The sequence below is a fragment of the Lissotriton helveticus genome, chromosome 12 (assembly GCF_964261635.1).
Source record: "Lissotriton helveticus chromosome 12, aLisHel1.1, whole genome shotgun sequence".
NCBI classification, from domain to species: Eukaryota; Metazoa; Chordata; class Amphibia; order Caudata; family Salamandridae; genus Lissotriton; species Lissotriton helveticus.
Window position 1 is genome coordinate 452,648,930 of NC_136073.1, and position 20,445 is coordinate 452,669,374.

Below are 20,445 nucleotides of genomic sequence, written 5' to 3' on the forward strand. Positions count from 1 at the left end.
TGTGAATCTATGAAAGACACCCTAATACTGGAGAAGAACAATTGTTACTTACCTGTAAACAGGTGGTTCTCCAGTATTAGTGTCTTTCATAGATTCAAATGCGACCCTCCCTCCTCCCCTCAGAGGCTCTCTTCTCCTCATAGACTCTTGGGTCACTCTTGTGCTACGAAAACCTGAGGTGCTGAGCTCTGAGGAGAAGGTTCTAGAGGGTTGCTGTTGCCTGATTGGCTGCAGTTTGGACCAACATAATCACAGGGATAGACTGCATATGTTTTTTTCCTTTCCCATGCATTCCTATGTAGAAATATGTGTAGGCAGGTTATGCCTTTTTACTGGTACATATTTCAGGTTTTATGTTATTGCATATATATATATATATATATATATATATATATATATATATATATATATATATATATATATATTATATTATTGCTATTTTATTTACCGTGGGACTCCCACTCCGACGACAGGGAATATTCAAGCATGTGAATCTATGAAAGACACCAATACTGGAGAACCACCTGTTTACAGGTAAGTAACAATTTTTCGTTTTAGGTACGGGAAGATGACGAGATTTGCCCAGAATCCCTGCATGCCCAGGCGACACCACTCGAATGGCGTTTCACACGTTTTCACTCACTGTCTCGCGCACTACACTGACGAGTGTGAGCAGCCTCAGCAGTAAATCTTCCAATTAATAACAAACATTTGCAATTCAATAGGTCTCGCATTTGCGAGAGTTTAAGCTATTGGCATTGTAAATGACAATGCCTTTCATTTATGTTTTAAAAACCAACACGTAAATAAAAGGCATTGCCATTTACAATGCCAATAGCTCAAACTCTCAACTGCGAGACCTATTGCATTGCAAATGCTTGTTTGAAATTAAAACATTCTGCCTTGAAGGATCAGAATCTCCTATCATTTACTGACTACCTTTCTACCCCTGTGATTTAAGCAGCGTGACTGCTGTCCTGTGCCTACAGTTATGGGTAATTTTTCGAAAAGAATGTTTTTCGGCTGCTTTAATTCAAAGCGTTTGCAATAAATGTGTAAAATATTAAATATCGGCAGTGGCATAACGCAAAATGATGGGGCCTCCTGCAGTCTCCACGTATCTCCTAGATATTGGCCGTGGGCTGAATGGGACCCCTGAATGTTTGAGAGGGTGGCTGCAGTTTTCCACACTTCTGTTGATGACAGCGATTCTTAAAGTAATACTTCCTGGCACGCGGGAGGACAGAGGAGTTGTAGTGAGTCTTTGGTTGACGTCTGCTTTCTCCAGTATCGAACAGGTGAATTAACAAAAGCAAGGATATAATGTCTGCTTATATTTCATGTTTTTTAGCCCACCATTGTGCTGGAAGTTCCGCCATACCACAACAAAACCGTGACAGCTGCTGTCCAGGTGCAGTTCTACCTATGCAACGGCAAGAGGAAAAGAAGCCAGTCTCAACGTTTCACTTACACACCAGGTACTATTATTCATCAGGTTACTCCTAAAAACATAACACTTGGTTCGTTTGTTCTGTCTGCTCATTTTCTCTTTGTAAAAGTGTTTTTATATGGGAGTTAGACGGTGTAGATGCCGTTCCTAAATTCCAGTATTGCTTGTGACACGACGAAACAAGGGGGTTTTAAGATTAGGTGTTGTAATTCAAAACACTAGAAAGTGTTTTTAAAGGGTTATTGTTAATTCGATTTTTGATGAATACATTAGTTGGATCTTGACCGATTATAGCTTCCGATCACGTTGATAACAAATAATCAAGTTAGAATGGTTGAAAGTAAAAAATCCAAAATTTTGGAGAAGTGCAAATTGAAAGGATAAATAAATGTTGAGAGGAAGTGCCTTGTAATTAGCGTATACTTGTTTTAGTATATGCTAGATATTGTTAGGTTGACGGGAAATCAAAATAAATAATTTCAAAAAGCAAATTAGTGTACATTTATCTCTGCTACTCGGAAGAAAAATACGGTTATAAAGCGTTGTACTCTCCTGACAAAAGCAGAGGCGTCTAGCGTCCATTGGAACTACTGAAGCGTAAAAGGCTGCCTCGAAGTGGTGTTGAAATTCATCCAATGTAGTTTGGTGTTTTCTCTTCCTAAAACATGCTTAAATACAGGTGGGACTTAAAACGTGCCATTCCAGTTCAGGCTTCAATACAGCAGTAGTGACCGGGTGCTTTCTACGTGGTTCATGACACTTCAAAGGAGCAAGTGCCCTCCTGAACACCAAGTAATTTAAGTTTTAAATAGCTATACCTACCTAAAGGATTAACTGGTTCGCCGTGAATTAACATTCATAAAGGCACGTGTCCGCTGACAACAAGGAAACATTGTCAAGGAGTCTCATCGCCACATAAAGCATCAATCAATACAATCTTTATTCGATCCATTAAATATAGATCATAAAAGCACAGATAAGGAATAAAAATCCAGTAATCAACTTACATCTCCAATTCATTTAAAGTAGAATCCATGTTACCGTTAAAATTGCATATCGATTTTAAGAATATTAAGGAAAAGCAGTCCGTTTTTATAGAAGCGCTGGCTTAACGTTTTTTGAAAATATACGTTTTTTACCAAACACACAGTTTTCAATTTGAGATAAAAATCTTCCAAACAAATACAGAGTCATTGCCTGGAAATAGGTATTTTGTCCAAAAATAGCACTGTTCGTTTTCAGTCGGTCAGTGCATGTTTGAACCCCAAAATATCACCTTCGACTTTTTGACTACAGATATCTACAGCCCCCCATATGGACTGCTCTGTCATGATCCGGGAATGCCCACGAGAAGCAGAGGTGGCCATTAGATGTTCTGGATTATAAACCCACATGTGAGGTGTTCCGTAGGTGCCAAAGATGTATGTATGTATGTATGTATGTATGTAAATGTATTGCGACTTATATAGCGCACGTATCACCCGAAGGTATCAAGGCGCTTGCTTAGGGAACCCGTCCTGGTATTCCCCTGTGAGATACCCCGGCAGGGTATCCACAAGGTGAAAGCCAGGCATCCCGCCGCGAGGGGCCGTAGTGGAGATTAAGCAAGCTATTGCCCAGAGTCGCAGAGTGTGACCCCGTGAGTCGAGTAGGCACCGGAGCGAGAATTGTCGAGTCCGTGGAATTTTTTGAGCCCGAGACCCGCCGAGGCGGAGAATCGAACCCTGGTCCACGGCCGATCTCAGCATCCGGGTCTGCCGCCTCTAACCACTGAGCCACGCTTCTCCAAAGATGGCAGCTGCATGCCAGGGAGGGCAACAATTATGCGACGGGCAGGCACAGTGTGTCAAACTGATCACTGGTTTGCAGTCCCATTACTATACCTTGGCCTCTTTTATGCCAGCGCTGTTACCATAATACTCCTCTACACATAATATGCTGGGTTGGCTAAAGTTATGGTCACATTAGGCTAAGGATGTTCTGATTATGCTAAAGCTGGCAGTATATCAGAAGTAACCACCATAATGCTCAGTGGGATACGCCTCGTCAAGAGTAATAAGCGCTATATAAATGCAATTATAATATGTAAAGAATATCGACATGTTGACTGGGATGGGCATCATAATAAAACGAAGGAAATATATTCCAAAGGTTCCTCCTCTTTTCTTGCTGTAGTCCAGGTTGTCGCTCCTAAACGTAATGTGTTTGTATAAAATGATATCCTAATCAAAATCATAAATCCCCACCATAGTTTCTGTAGTGAAGATTGACAAAAGTTAAGATTTAAACTGCTTATTCATGACCAGACGTGCAGCAGGACCGCCAGCTCCAGGAACCAACTGTCAGTCCTGTCAGCGCATACAGATTAAACTAAAACAGGCATTGTTACATGGGTAAAGTTCCAGCATTCTACACCACGGGGAACATGAATAAAAGGAACATTACACCATCTCCCTCTTTGCAAATAAAAAAACACAAAAAAAACATTATTAAATACAATAAAGTTATGCATGCACCAAATAAAGAGAAAAAGAGCTTAATCACGGATATAATCATTTAAAGCAATCAGACGTTTGATGTTTCTTTTTCCTTTGCTTATGACGATCTCCTTCTGAACAACGTTTGCCCCACTGATGTTTTCCATGTTAACTTGCTCACATAAGGCAACTCTTTTGAAATTCCAGCATTTACCGTTATCTAAGATCAGAGTTCTTCCTCAATTCAGCAACACGTTGAGGTTAAAAAAATGTGATCTAATTTTTGGCTCCAAAACCAGGTTTCTTAATTCTTCCCACTCACCCACAGAAAGCTTGATCTGTTTGGTATTCTACTTAGTGTCATAAAACTTTTTATATTTGTCATGTTTAAGTAACAGATTGTTTTTTACTTCAGAGGAAGACCAATTTACATCACTAAATCTTTTGATCCAACATGAATACCATTTGGTATTTCCCCTCATGAGTTTGAAAGGGGAAAACTTAGTGGAATCAACCACTGAAACTCTGTATGACCAGACCGTTTTAAACACTTGAGTCTCCCAGGGTATGTTGTCCCTACAAGCCAACTGAATGTCACCCTTCAAAACTCTGTTATAACGTTCTACAAGACAGCTGCCACTAGGATTGTACAACAAGGTCGTTTTGTGTTTGATGCCGCATTTTTTCAAATACTGTATCATAACATCAGAAATAAATTGTACACCATTGTCGCTGATGATGATGACCGGGGTTCCTTCATTAAGAAACACTTCATCAAAAAATGTGATGACCGTATCCGTGTCCAATTTCTTAATAATCTTTACAACAGGCCATTTAGAAAAAACGTGCACGAGAGATTACACATTTTCCAGAATGTCCATCAGGACTTATGATGTCTACCGCTATGTGCTCCCACGAAGACTTGGGACACATAAAATCACTAATGGGGGGGTGGGGGGGGTCTCAAAGTTCTAAAGGTTTTGTCAGCAGACAAACATGTACTACACTCTTTTACAACTCTCTCCACCTCAATGTCCATGCTGGGCCACCAGTACCTACTTTTCCCCAATAGATTTTGTTTTAATAATACCCAAATGTCTTTCGTGACATAGAGATATTATTTTGCTTCTCAAATTTTCAGTTGGAACCAACCTTTCGCCTCTCACAATATTCCCATCAATAATGGTCAACTCATCTCTGACCTCCCAGAACGCCTTGAGATCTTTCACCTCCATTTTGCGTGGCCAACCATTACTCACAAATTCAGCCACTCTCTCCTAACACAAATCTTAAATCTTTCTTACACCCTTCAATCCACTCATCCTTAGTGAAAGATTCCAAACCATGGTCCCACGACCAGGCTAACTGAACGTTTTCCATAATTTCATCATGGTTTTCAACCATTTGAATTGGCAAATGCAATAAAAATTCCACAAAAGCATTTTTTCTCCCAGGTAAATATTCAATTTTATAAATGAAATCTAATAACCTCATGGAGATCCTTGCTAGTCTAGATGAAACATTATTCATGCCAACATTAGACAAAACCTTGACTAAAGGTTTATGATCACATTTGATGTTAACATCTCTACCCCAAACACATTTACGAAAATGTTCGAGAGCCCATACACATGCAAGAGTTTCTCTTTAATTTACAGCATATTTACATTCAGCAGGAGATAACGACCTTGACGCATACGCAACAACACATTCACAACCATGTTCCCCACTTGTGAAAGAACCCCACCGATGCCAGTACCACTAGCATCAGTGGTGATCACATTCTTTCACAAAGGATCAAAACCCTGCAAAGCCAGAGCTGAAGAAATAGCATTTTTGATAGCCACAAACTCTTTTTGACATTCAGGAGACCACTCAAAATTCGCTCTTAATTTCAAAAGTTGCCTATTGTGGAAAGTTCAACTTGAAACATTTTCCTCAAATTTGGAGAAAAAAAATGACAAGTCCCAAAAATGATTTTACCATCTCCATTCCACGGACTGGATGGATTCTATGACGTCATCCTTTGACCAACCTCTCCAATTCCTTCTCCACTACATCTCTGTTTGATACAGGAACACTGCCTAATTTGCCTGAGAAGACATCGGGAAACTCTTCACATACTTGTTTCCCCAAATACTCACCCTCATCCAAAACTAACACCTGTTCAACGCCATTAGGATCCAAAATAATATTACATTTTCTTTGATCTTTCCATCCAAGAACAGAAGGACCTTTCTTTGAAACCTACATCTTGCAAAAAGCCTGTCTGTTATTGAACCTGAATATGAGATTTCTATAACCCAGCAATTCAATAGAGTCACCAGTGTAACTCTCAGGGGCAATGTCAGCATCAACTAAATTAAGACCAAGCTTATCAACAAATTTATTGGACCAAATTGATTCATTCACAATGGTAAATGGTGAACCAGAATCCGCAGCAATACATATATTAAACCCGCCCATAGACATCAAGCACATAGGTTTACTGGAGTCATCTCTGCAAGAAATGGTTAGGACCACTTTTTTTCTTTCAAATTTCGAATTTTGCAATTTTCATCATCACTATCATCATGAGACGATGAGTGCACCCTCCGCAATGCATTTAACTTTATCCTTTCTAAACTTTTAAGTAGTGCAAACACGGCTGAAATTACTAATTTTCCCACAGTTAGTACACTTTTGTTTGATTGATGGACATCTCCTATCATTGGCTAAATGATATTTACTGTCACAACAAAAACGTTTGAGTTCTTTTTTACTTTTGCTTCCATCTTTCTTGTTGGAAGATTTATCTGAGGTAAAAACTTGGGACTTTTTAGTGAGCACCCAGGGAAACAGGCTCCTGCTGCTCAGACAACTGGCCATCATTCTTAAGTGTTTTGGCATACCTACCCGACATTTCCGCCTTCCTAGCAACAGCAAGAACATCTTTCAGAGGATTATCACCATTAATCCACAATCTTTCTTGTATAGACGCATCATAAGCATGCATTACTACTTGATCCCTAACTAATTCTTCTTGAATGACCCCGAAATGACAGTCTAATGCAAGTTTTTTTTTAAAAGCAGTTACATATTCATAAATGGATTCACTCTTATCTTGTTTTCTTTGGAAAAACTTAAAACGAGTAATACCAATACAAATGTTAGGAGAAAATAATTATCTAAATGCCTAATGGCTTCATTGAAAACGTTTTCATCACCAACAGTTTCTTTGTTCAATTGACTATAAATTCTTAAGCCTTCAGGACCTAAAGAGGTCAACAACAAACTTGTTTTCCTTTCTGCTGACAACTTATTAGCATGGTCAATAGTAATTCAATAATTCACAAAATATTCCTTCCACTGTAAGCAAGGAACTGGTGGATCTCCGGGAACACACAAAAATTCTTGTGGTGGGTTAAAAGTGATGTTAGGAGTAGCAGTAGCCATATCTGGAATGATAATGAAGAAATAATGCTGATTCACAACACACTGCCAATTACAGGATAAAAGCTGTGCGTATCAGCGCAGGAACAAAGAGAAAGAATGTAAACTATCAGAAAATCCAAAGAAATATACACAAAAACAAAAGGAAAAAAAAAGAAAGTAAAACAGGAATGCAAGGCTATGCGAGTCAGCATGTAATAATGATGATTCTCCAATTATCATATAGAGAGAATCTTGATTTTATTAAAGACAACGGAGGCTGACATTATGCAATAACTTTTATTGCTGCTCAAGATATGCAGCTTTTTAAAGTGTAACAATTACATCATAAATAAACATTCCAAACAGCATAACAAAGTGCCATAGCAACCAATTATCTTTCTCTTAGAGCTGCAAAGAAAAGTAACTGTAGCTTCAACTTCTTACATCATATTAAAAAGCTTATAAGGAAGCCTAATCTGAAAAGAAAAGTAAATGGGTAATACTTTTTCCCGGAAAAGGCAAAAGATTAAATGCAAAGACATTAATAATAAGAGTAAGCAATCAGTCATAAAATACATATTTACTAAAACATCCACCAGAGAGTGGTGGGAGGGAAAATGTCAGCCTCCGTTGTCTTTAATGAAATCAAGATTCTCTGTATGATATTTGGAGAATCGTCATTTCATTACTAGACCGGAGGCTACATCATGCAAGTTCAAAGCTTTTCAATGCAACATTGCTTACATGTTCAATAGGTTTAAGATAACATTTTACAAAAGTTGAGGCATTTGATCAATCTGCTGCTTTCAGAATATCAGAAAGGGATCCCCCACCCCAAAATACTTTACTAGCCATAGCGCCACGAGAGGAGTGTGACCCGAACTTTGACAAATCTATTCCCGCTTCAAACATCACTGTTCTTACCCATCTAGAAATTGTAGCTGAAGAGATTGCCTTTAGGGTTTGGCAAAATAAATTAATAATTGGTTTTCATTGCAAGGTCTAAAAATACTCCTTTTCGTATACTTTCAGGCATCTAACAACACATAGTTTGGGAAAATCCAAAAAATAAGTGTAGAAAATGTTCTCAGACATGGTCTTGGTCCTTTTCCATATTTCAAACAATACTCCATCAGGGGAGTAAAATCTGTTACATATTTCCAACGCCTTAACATTGGATACTCTTCTAAAAGATACAAGACAAAATAAAGTAGCTAATTCAATGGATAACTGTTTCCTTGTAAGGAAACAATTGTCTGGCCAGGATGAAAAAATATCGAAAACAAGGTTTACGTTCCATAAGGAACTATATTTGGGTTTAGGAGGACGTTTAAGTCTTATACCCTTCATTACTCTATGAACCAAGGGGTCGGTACCAATAGAAAAGCCGTTTAACAAAGAATGTCCTGCAGAAATTGCTGATCTATAGCAATTCACTGTTCTATAAAAAAAGTCCTGAATTAAAAAGGTCCGCTAAGAAGTGTGCTACTTCTACCACATGTGCTTCCACGGGAATCATATCCCGTTCCATGCACCAACTACACCATCTTTTCCAAGCACCGGTATATTTTCTCCTTGTTCCTGGAGCCCATGACTCATCCAAAAGGCTTTTAGCCTCTCCTGAAAGGCCTGAGTATCTTGTAGAACCCCTGAAATCTTCCAGGCAAGAAGGTTCATGTTTCCTTCTAAAAGAAGAGGATGTATTTCTCCTTCTAGACCCTGAAGGAGATCTAAACTTCCTTGAATAGGATGTTGAACTTCCATCGTCAATTCCATCACACCTGGGAACCAAATTTGGGAATTCCAAAAGGGAGTAATTGGAACAAAGCGGCAGCATTCTGATCGAACTTTGAGAAGAACTCTCTGAATTAGAGCGAAAGGAGGGAAGGCATAATAACTGAGAATGTTCCAAGATTGGAGAAGTGCGTCTACCGCATTTGCCATGGGGTCTAATCTCCAACTGAAAAATTGATCTATCTGGAAGGTCAGTCTGCTGGCAAATAGATATATTTCGAATGGGCCCCATAAGAGGAATCAGCTTCCAATCGCTTGAGTCTCTCAGGAATCTTGAATTCCAGTCCGCCCTTGTGTTTAGGTGGCCCAGAATGAATTCTGCTCTCAGTATTATTTTCAGACTCCAGCAAAAGTTTCAAATCTTCTTGGATATATTTGCCAGAATCATAGATCTTGCTCGCCCCAAACGATTGATGTAAGAGACAGCTGTAAAATTGTTCAATTTGATCAGCACTACACTGTTTTTCAGAATTGATTTGAAACTCATGAGAGCGTTCAAGCTCGCCATCATCTCTAAACAATTTATATGTAAAGTGAGTTTTTCCTGGGACCATTTCCCACCTGTTTTTAACATTCCTAATCTGGCACCCCAGCCTAAATTGCTCGCGTCGGATTCCAAAATGTGATCCGGAGTATTTCCGATTATTGCTTTCCCATTCCACCTGTGTAGGTTCTTCCACCACCAAAGGAGGTCGGCTCGAGCCTCCGGAGACAGTGGAATGTGGTCTGAATACCAAAGACCTTTCTTCAGAATCGCTGATTTTAATCTCTGTAGGGCTCTGTAGTGAAGCGGTCCTGGTGAAATCACTTGAATGGATGATAAGAGTCGCACTACTCTTGCTAGTTCCCTCAAACTCACCAAATCTTTGGACAAAACATAAGAGACCTCTTTCTTTATTTTTGCAAGTTTTTTAAAGGGGAATTGTAATAGGGCTGAAGATGTATTTACTTGAAAGCCTAGAAACTCCAGATTTTGTGAAGGAGTCCTGACTGATTTTTCTACATTGATGATGAATCCTAAACTCTCTAAAAGCTCTACAGTCCATTTCATGTGGACAAGAAGTTCCTCTTGACTTTGGGACATCAATAAGATATTGTCCTGGTAGATAATCAAACAGACTCCTCTTCTCCTTAGAGAAGCCACAACAGGTCTCAGGATCTTTGTGAAACACCAAGGAGCAGAGAAGAGACCAAAGGGAAGACAGCGAAATTGGTAGGTCACACCCTTCCATACAGACCTTAGATATTTCTGAGATTCCGTATCCATAGGGATAGTAAAATGCGTCTTTGAGATCTAGTTTTATGAGCCAATCTTTCTCTTGGAAGATGTCTCTCAGAAGATGGATACCCTCCATCTTGAAGTGTCTGTACACAAGAAAAGAGTTCAAAAGCTTTAGATTTATTACGGGAGACCAACCCTTGTCTTTTTTCTTCACGAGAAAATTTGTGCTCACAAAGCCGGGGCCAGTGTTTGAGACAATGAAAATTGCCCCTTTGTCTAACATTTGACCAGAATAAGTTCTTTGGGAGGTAAGATTTGGTGAGGAATAGAAACAAAGTCTATTTTGAAACCTTTATAGTTTCCAGTACCCATGCATCGCTTGTTAATGATAACCAATTTTGGCTGTAAATAGCAAGCCTCCGCCCTACCTTTGGGAGGAAAGAACCAAAAGGAGGATTTGTTACCTTGATTTCCTTGTCCTTGGAATCTTCCACGGTTGTTTCCACCTCCTCAAGTGCGGTAGTTGCGGCTTCTCTGAGGGAAGAAAGAGTTGTTCCCTCTGAAGTATCTTCCATAGCCACGCTGGTTCTGTTGAAAGAAGGACCTGTTGTACCCTCAGCTGGCTGCCGGTCCTGCCCTGTCAGCCCTTCCAAAAAATCTACCCACAAACATTCGTCTCAAATTACTTTGGGCTTTGCTGAATGCAGAGAAGGTGGACACGTATTTCCCTAGAATCTTAATAAATGACTCGCCAAAGAGGAGTCCATTAGGATCGCCCTCAATATTTTTATTGGCTAGGTCCCCCAATTTTGGGTTAATTCGCATCAGAATGCCTCTTCGTCTTTCGGATGTGAGACTAGCATTGGCATTACCGAGGAGTCATAGGGCACGTTGACTCCATCCTCTTAAGACTTCGGCGTCAACAGAAGTACCATTCATAGATGATTCTTCTGCAAGGTTCAGAATTCTGGCCAGAGGGCCGAACGTGTCCAGATATTTATCCTGACACTGTTTAAGGCAGCGTTCGAGACCCTTATGTGAGGGTCCCTTCCAGTTTTAAAACGGAAGGTTAATAATTTAGGGTCTAGGATAGCGGTCATGCCTGCCTTGTTGTCCAGGAAGGCATTCAGACCTCATTAGGTTTCGTGAGTCCCTCTCAAGCGCCTTTCTGATCCAAACTTTAATAACTTTAGCTATGTGGTCAAGGGCCACCAGTCAGAACTTCTAGGATGAGTAATTTTTGAGGGATTAAACATCTCCACCCCTGATGGGCCTTTAATGGAGCCTGAGGTGGAGGGTTGATTCAAAAACTCATCGAATAGGTCATCAAGTTTTTCTAATGGATCAAAAACGTATTCGTCAGCCTCATCAATGTCATCAGTACGGGACAAATAATTGTCATCATCATAGGGGATGACGTATCTTGTGCCGTGAAGGACACCTTGTCTAATTGTGCCGCGCAGAGCACCTGTATTCTTTGCGCCATGAAGGTCGCTCAATCTCTGGTTCATTTGTAGCGCGTGGGCTACCTATAAATAGGATTTGGTTGCTTGAAGCGCGAAGGCGACCCTGAGTTTCAAGATGTTTCATCTTCTTTAAGACCTTACCATCTTTTTTAGGAAGAGGATCCTTCTCATCCGAAGAAACTGTGTTTTCTTGAGGGGTATCCCTTTTTCTTTTAGACAGAGCCGCTTCAACTGCCTCCTTTAGGGAGGACTTTAGTTGTTTTTCAAAGAGACTCATTAGAGAGTTCTCTGTGAGAGGTGCCTCACTAGTACCCTCAATACCATTCTCGGACATTTCCCCCCTTTTTTTTTGTTATTATAAGAAAATAATATAATATATTCCTAGCAAGGATGTTCTTAAAAAATACAGTCCTAGCGAGGACTTAAATTCCTTTACAAGTCTCTAAATATTGTCAATCAAGTCCCCTTCGCCTAGAAAAGGGTAAAACAGACCGTCCGTTAGTTCTGCGCTGTGCGTTGGCATTGAGACGCACAGTGCAAGCTGAAAACAGCCTCTTTTTCAGCCTCACACAGGCTGTAATTTTCTCTTTGCGATTCCCTAGGCGAGGCGTCTAAAGCATACCTCACGCTCATTTTTGCGAGCGGGTTACATTTCCCAAACCCGGAAGAGCAGCGCGTGTTCAGCTTAGTCGCGGGAGAGGGAATAATCTCGAGGTAAATGTTATTACTTAAAGATAAACAAGGCTAAATCTTTAAACAATGGTCATATTTAGTTAACTGTGGAAAAGGTTAAAAGCGATCGGAGAGATAATCTCCGTATCGGTGGAAAGTGGAGGTAGACACGCTCAAGTTAAAGCTTGTCTATCGTCCGGTAGAGATGGTTTGTGTCAATAGTCAGTCTCCGCGATGTTAAAAGCGGATGTCACAAGTTAAACAATATGTCACATGTTAAACAATCTATTCCATAACGTTTTCAGCATATATAAAAGGAAAGAAAGGAAAGAGCCCAACCATAAATTGGAAGGGTGAGTAAAAGAAAGAAACTTACCTGGAAAAAAAGGTAAAGTTGTCTAATAAGCGCTTTTTAGTCCATAAACTAAGAGGTTACTTACCAAGCCAAGAAAACTGTGAAAAAATAGTAAGTTTAGATCATTCATATAAATCAAACTACACCAAATATGGGAGATAGGAAGAAGTTGTTGTTGAGCAGCGAATAAAAGAGAGAGATAATTGGTTGCTATGGCACTTTGTTATGCTGTTTGGAATGTTTATTTATAATGTAATTATTACACTTTAAAGGGCTGCATATCTTGAGCAGCAATAAAAGTTACTGCATAATGTAGCCTCCGGTCTTGTAATGAAATCGCACAAACTCTGTGAAGGAAAACAAAGTGCAAACATAACAAGCCCATATGCAATGACATGCTGTGCGAATCAGTGTATTGAACCTGCACAAAGTAAACCGAAGCAAAGATGAGCATGAAGCATACAATACACAAACAACTGTGCGAATCAGTGTTCAAATAATGAATTAGCGGTGCGAACCAGCGTGGAAGAACCTGCACAGATTAACCCAAAGGAAAAAAAACTGGCGTTAACTTGAAGAAATCAGATGAAAATATGAGGAACAACTGTGGGAATCAATGTTCAAGCAATGAATTAGCTGTGCGAATCAGCGTATAACTGGGGATAACGTGAAGAAGACAGATGAAAATATTCAGTGCAAATCAACATAGGGCGTCCTGGTTGCTAAGTAACACTGCAAAAGTACGTGAAGCAGGAGAAGACTATAAATGAGGCTGGAAGAACTTGCCTGACCTGCACGTATGTGGCAAAGCAGGCAACCAATGACACAAGAAAGCACAGAAAGTAGCCAATAGGTGGAAGCCAGGAAATGCAGAGATGTTACCGGGCACAATAAAGCGACAAATGAAAAAAAAACAACTCACGTGACCGCACGACAACGTCCTAAACAATGTCGACGGAGGAAGCAATCTAAGGGTGAAAACATGGGCACAGGCACTAGGCAGGAGCTGCAGAAGTCAAGCAGCAACCACAGGGCTAAGGCGGCAGGAGACCCTGTAAGCAACAGCAACGGAGGCAGCAGCAGTGTTGGCGGCACCAGGTGGAGTCACAGACGTCCCACAGCAGCCTCACGGCGAAAGCGACAGATGTCCGTTTTGAGAACAGTGTGACTGCTAACAGTAACCTTAAGATTCAGAGGAGGCAGAGCCACACGACGAGATGAAGAGACGTGGGTGGGTCCCGTCTGGTCGTGAATCGTCACCATAGAAGTGTGGTGAAGACCAACAAAAGGTAAGATTTGAAGTGTTTATTCACGACCAGATGCGCAGCAGGACCGCTAGCTCCAGGAACCAACTGTCGGTCCTGTCAGCACATATAGATTAAACTAAAACAAGCATTGTTACGTGGGTAAAGTTCCAACATTCTACACCACATGGGAGAGGAATAAAAGAAACGCTACAGTTTCATGTTGAGAATGTCTTCACTTAACATAGAATAAAATCTGTTGGGTCTAAAATAAAATAATGGACGGAGTGTTGAAACTCTTGGTACCAGTCACAAATCTAGCTTTAATCCATTGTTATTTTGCTTGCCACGTAACCCCAGTTTGGACCCAGCCATATGCACATCAGTCTTGACCAGGCTCCCCATGGGAACAGCACAGCAAGCCGGTCATTCTTTTAAATAATAAATTGGGAATAGCATCCCACATGTTGGTGTCAGTGCAGCGCTGTCTCTAAGATGAGTGAATATTAATTTAAATGTAATTAATTAATACTTCTTGGCAAATGTCCACATGTCAGCCGATGTTGCAAAATTGTGAGCTATTTAGGTAAGCATGCGTCTCTTTGCAAAATATCCGGTCATCTTCATGGCACGTTAACACAGTTTACACGATTATAAAACATTAAAATTAATTAATTACAAAATACTAGCCAGAGACCAGAGCGTCTGCGCAAGTGCAGCAGGAGGTCCCTCCTCTCGCAACCCAAGCAATGTCCTATTTAAAAAATCTTTTTTTTTTAGTTTTATTTAGCGCAAACTAGACCTGAGCCATCATAGAAGTGGCTTTTTTTTGAGAAAATGTAAAAAAAAAAAAAAAAACATTTAAGATTCACTTTTTAATTTTACAAAAAGCGCTTACAAGAATGAATGTTCTAAATAACATTAGTGTGCATGCTAGTTGTTTGTGTGGGAGGTGTACTTTTAAGCCTTTAAGCACTGTTGCTTCACCAGCCCATTTCTCTCTATGCTGCAGCAGGAAGCACATGATAATCGAAATTTGCCTAACATTGTAACGGTAAGTTTCAATTCTATTAAGGACACGGAGCCGAGGATTATGCTTTTCTTTCTCCGCTTTTAATCCAACATCAAAAACACAGCAGCCAGAAAAGCAATAACATGACTTTTCCTTATAACATACAGAAAAAACGTCATTTGCTCTTATAAGAAAACGTAAAAACCCAGTCCATGAACATCAAATCCCATAAGTCCAAGGGATAGCCTGCAACGGAGTCCTTCCTCACTGTCTCCAACTCTTAGAAAGCTCCACCATCTTATGCAGACTTCCTCTTTCTTCGCGCGAGTCACGCCTTCATTGGTCCTGTTTGGCTCCATCATGTCCTGCAATATAACGACAGCTCGTGAGCGTAATTGAAACCACCCTCACAGACTCAACACCACATCTGTGAAGAACATTAGAATGCAGGCAAAAAGCATTTCCCTGCAAAAGGTAAAACAGTTTACTTACGTAAGTACGGGAGGGTTCGCACCAAGCGTGCAACGGGAGGGATAATCCTCGCTTCCGTGTCCTTAATAGAATTGAAACTTACCGTTACAATGTTAGGCAAATTTCGGTTCTATGTCAGGACCGGAGGCTCTGATTATGCTAGTTCAAAGCTTACTTACCACTAACTGAGCAACCTCCACCACCGGTTTGAAGGAAAACCTCTTAAAGGTGGAGTCAGAAGTCCAGTCTGCTGCTCGCATAAGGTCTTCTAACTGAGCTCCTAAGGAAAAAGCTTCGAGGCCATCGCACCTCTCGCAGAATGTGCACCAAACTGTTTCGTATCAATACCCGCCTCCTGCATGACCCATCTCACCCACCTGACAATCGTGGGGGAAGAGACAGCATGGTGCGGTTTTCGCACAGCGATAAGGAGTTGCCGTTCGCCCGGAGGGCGAAATTCAATTGTCATTTCCTCATAGGATTTCAGACAGTTTACCACAAAGAGCTTGGGCACATCTGCGAAGGCCGGGTAGGAAATCGTCCTGGAATCCGACTTGGTGCGGTGACCAAGTGTGAACGTAACTCCTTCTGGGGAAAAAACCCTCGCTGTAATGTCCAGAGCCCGAACATCAGAGCCTACGGCAGGATACCAAACACAAAAGCATAGCTAATTTTGCCGAAAGCTCTTTCAGATAAAGATATTTGTTAGGCTGCCAGGACAAAAAAAGATTGAGGAGCAAGGTAACATCCCAAAGTAACGCGGCTCGGGGGGTAAAGACAAACTAATACCCCGCAGGAGCCTACAAACAAACGGGTGCTCCCCGATTGGGGCACCGTCCACCGGGCAGTGAGCTGCCGAAATTGCCGAACTTATCGTGTTGATAGATCTGTAGGCCAGCCTGTCCGTAGCCAACTCGGCCAGGAAATTCAACAAGGGACTGACGCCCGCGACCATGGGATCCAAATCCCGTTGAATACACCAACGCAACCACTTGGTCCATGCCGACTTGTACCGTTTAGACGTGCTGTCCGCCCGGGCCTTTGCCAAGAGGCCCTGAGCCTGTCCCGAAAGGCCTGGGAGCGACCAGTGTCTCCTGAAAGCCTCCATGCCATGAGGCGGAGCGATCCCTGGAGTATGAGGTGGTGACGCTCTCCGTCCGGATTCAGAAGAAGATGAGCGAGTAGGATTGGAAAATCCCAAGAAAATTCCAGAAGAACTGGAAACCAGACTTGAGATCTCCAAAAAGGCGTTACCACCACCGTCTCTGCCCTCGAAAGGCGGATCCGGGCCGCCGTGCGAACCACCATCGCAAACGGGGGAAAAGCGTAACCCCTCTCCAGACTCCAGTCCTGGAGAAAAGCGTCCGTGGCCTCCGCCAGAGGGTCTGGCCTCCAGCTGAAGAAGCGTGGGAGCTGATGATCTAGGCGGGATGCAAAGAGGTCCACCGAAAATGGCCCCCAAAGGTCGGTCAGCCATTGGAAGACCCGGAGATCCAACTTCCACAGGCTGGAATCTCTCAAATGTCTGGAGTGCCAATCTGGTACTTGATTGGCCTGACCCCGTAGGTTCTCCGCTGTCACCGAGATCTGGTGCGCCAAGCAATACTCCCAGAACTCCATCGCCAGATCTGCCAAAGCCCGTGAACGGGGTCCTCCCAAGCGATTGACATACTGCACCGCTGACACATTGTCCATCTTTAGTAACACACGAGGTCGCCTGATGCCTGGTCCAACAGCGGACGGTGAAAGAGCCCGCGATGAGTTCCAAGCAATTGATGTGCAACTTTTGTTCCTCTACAGACCATACGCCGCCTGTAGAGAACTCTCCGCAACGGGCACCCCAACCGGACCTGCTGGCGTCCGACTCTATTACCAAATCGGGGGTAGACCCGAAGATTGCCCGGCCATTCCAGGCCTCCATATGCTGTAACCACCATGCCATCTCGTCCCTGGCATCCTCTGACAAGGGAACCGACTGATCGTATGACAGTCCCTTCCTGAGGTGGTGCGCCTTCAAGCGCTGCAAGGCCCGGTAGTGATGCGGGCCCGGGAAGATCGCCTGAATCGACGAGGAAAGAAGACCTACCACTCACGCCAGCTGGCGGTGCGAAGTCGTTGGCCTGGCGATAGTCTGCCTCAACGAGTGACGTATTTTGGCCATCTTGCGTGCCGGCAGACTCGAGGAAGACTTCAAGGAATCCACGACGAATCCCAGGAAAACCAGACTCTGGGTCGGAGAAAGGACAGACTTGTCCTTGTTGATGACGAACCCCAAACCTTGCAGAAGGGAGATCGCCTGCCGTAACTGGGAAACCAAAGTCTTCGGACACTGCGCCATGAGGAGAATGTCATCCAAATACATGATCATTCTAACCCCGCGCCCTCTCAGGGCTTCCACCACCGGATGGAACACCTTTGTAAAACACCAAGGTGCTGAGGAAAGTCCGAATGGGAGGGCGGTGAATTCATACACCTGACCCCGCCACAAGAACTGGAGAAAACGGCGAAGAGGAGGATGGATCGGGAGCACCAAATACGCATCCTTTAGGTCCAACCTGACCATCCAATCCTGAGGCAGGAGGACGTCCCACAAAAGATGGATCCACTCCATCTTGAAGTGACGGTAGACCAACCATCCGTTGAACTCCTTGAGGTTGATCACCGCCCGTTGTCCCCGTCCGTCTTTTCCACCAGAAAGACGTTGCTGAGGAAACCGCTGGGGTGCAGTGCTGATCGACAGATGGCTCCTTTCCTGAGCAAGGCGGACACCTCCTCGTCGATCAGCTGTGCATTGGGGACGGAGAAGGAAATGGGATGCGGTCTCATGACCTGCCACGGTTGGTCGTAAAACTCTATATGGAACCCCTTTAGGGTCTGAAGGACCCAAGCATCTGTCGTGAGTTCCGACCAAGCATGCTGAAACTCTGCCAAGCGCCCCCCAATGCGCACATGCTCCGCTGGGATGACACTCACCTCCTGACTGACCCCCGCCGGAGTTATTCATGAAACCGCCGCGGCCTCTGAAACGTTGCCCCTTGGTGGGGTAAAAGTTGTTGAAATTTGCTGAGGTCTGGTATTGTCCCCTGCTGGAGCCTTGTCCCCTGTTACTGGTCTGGTGACCGCCGCGGCCGGTCACGCGCCCACTCCCGCGACCAGCCCCTTGGGAAAAACGGGTCTGAAAGACCCTCTTTATGTTTGATTGGACCTTGTCCAGCGAGGTGAACGTGGCAACGAATTTCCCCAATTCTTTTACAAAAGGGTCCCCAAACAGGCCCCCCTGCGCCACAGCACCTGCTTCCAAGGACGCCAAGTCGCCCAGCTTCGGATCCAGCTTGATGAGCAGGGAGCGCCGGCGTGCCATCGACAGGGCGCAGTGGGCATTGCCCATAAAGGCTATCGCCCTCTGCACCCAGCTAGACAAAACTTCAGGAGAGATAACTGACCCTGTTACCTTCGCCTCTTCTGCCATGTCTAAAATCTTGGTCATTGGCCCAATGGCGTCCAGGAGCCTATCCTGGCACGAGCGGCAGGAACGGTCTATCCCCTTACGCGGATCCTTAATGTATTTTGCAAGGAAAGTCACCATTTTAGAGTCCAACTCGGGAGTCAGTGCAATCTTCCCCTCCAATGTGGGGCGTGGACACTCCGCCCTAAGACACCCCCGCGCTTCCTTTTCCAGAGGCTTGCGGAGGCCACAAACTTGGCCACCTTGTCCCCAGGAGCCCAGGCCGCCGACCGTGGATGTATGATTTCATCCGGGTCCAGCATGCCAGAGGCATCCTGGGGCAAGGTACCCGAAGAACTAGCTGGGCGCCAGGACCGCGAAGACCCCTCATCGTCCGAGTCAGTGAGGGAGCCCCCGTCCTGGGATGGGAAAGGGGGTGCTGTGGACACTGTGGGTTCCGGCAACTGGGGAGGTACAGAGGACGGTGGCACGGACTTGGCTAGAAACGCTGTTTTCAAGAGTTCAAAGGCATCCTTGTCCACCCCCTGCGCCTCCCCTTCGGAGCCTTCCCCGCAAACCTTCTTGGGTGGTGGGGGATCCTCCCCCGAGGTGGGTAGGGGGCCAGGAGCCGGGGTGCCTCCGTGGGCTTGGGCCAACCTTGCGCACTCCGCAATAATGCGGTTAGTTAAGCGCTCTTCCATGGGGGTCACCACCTCCGTCACACATCTAAGAATGGAGGTGTCTACCGCCTCGAAGAAATCATCATCCAGAGGTAGGTACTGCGTCGCCTCTTCCTCCTCATAGTAACTATCCTGCTCCATTGCCCCTTAACTGACAGGTACACAAACCCAACACCAGTGCCACACAACTATTCCTGACAGTATCCAGGAAAAAGAGCTAGGGAACACAGACGATAACCAAACTAGAGGGGTGAAAATAGGCTGAGGAAAGAAGGCCCCCTCCCCTCGCTAACTTGGGGGCTATGGGCAGATCAAAGACCTGCAAATATTTTGCGCTGCATACAGAGCCAGCAATTGGGCCGCACACAAGGCCCTCAGGCGCGCGGGCCGTCAAATGAAACTGACACGTCCCAGCCGCCACCAAGCGCGCGTCAAAATACCTGTGTGCAATCTCGCCGCCGGCGAGTTCAGAGCAAGGCAAAGAGTACGGACTCCAGCGGGGCGTAAATTATGTTGAAAGGTGACAAATACAGACCCCCGCAGGGCGTATAGGTTTGGCGGTTTGGGGACAGGCTCCGGCAGACTAGTTACTCCCTCAGCGCGGCTCCGCTATGAAGACGCCGCACTGTGGGAGCAACGAGACGCGCGAGCGCCCCCTGGTGGCCCCGCAGAGCACCGCAACTGGACTGCCGCGTAAGGAGCAGAAAACACTCCTGCGGCTATAAATCGAGGGAACCTGAGAA

At 43.8% G+C, this 20,445-nt stretch overlaps 1 protein-coding gene across 1 annotated transcript in view; it reads left to right on the top strand.

Annotated features, from left to right (window-relative positions):
- NFATC3 (nuclear factor of activated T cells 3) overlaps nucleotides 1-20,445 on the top strand; it is a 934,632-nt gene that overhangs the window by 779,506 nt on the left and 134,681 nt on the right. Inside the window, exon 8 of the mRNA XM_078669777.1 lies at nucleotides 1,352-1,478. Within this exon, the coding sequence (XP_078525903.1) occupies nucleotides 1,352-1,478 (127 nt within the window). The remainder of the gene's footprint in view (nucleotides 1-1,351; nucleotides 1,479-20,445) is intronic.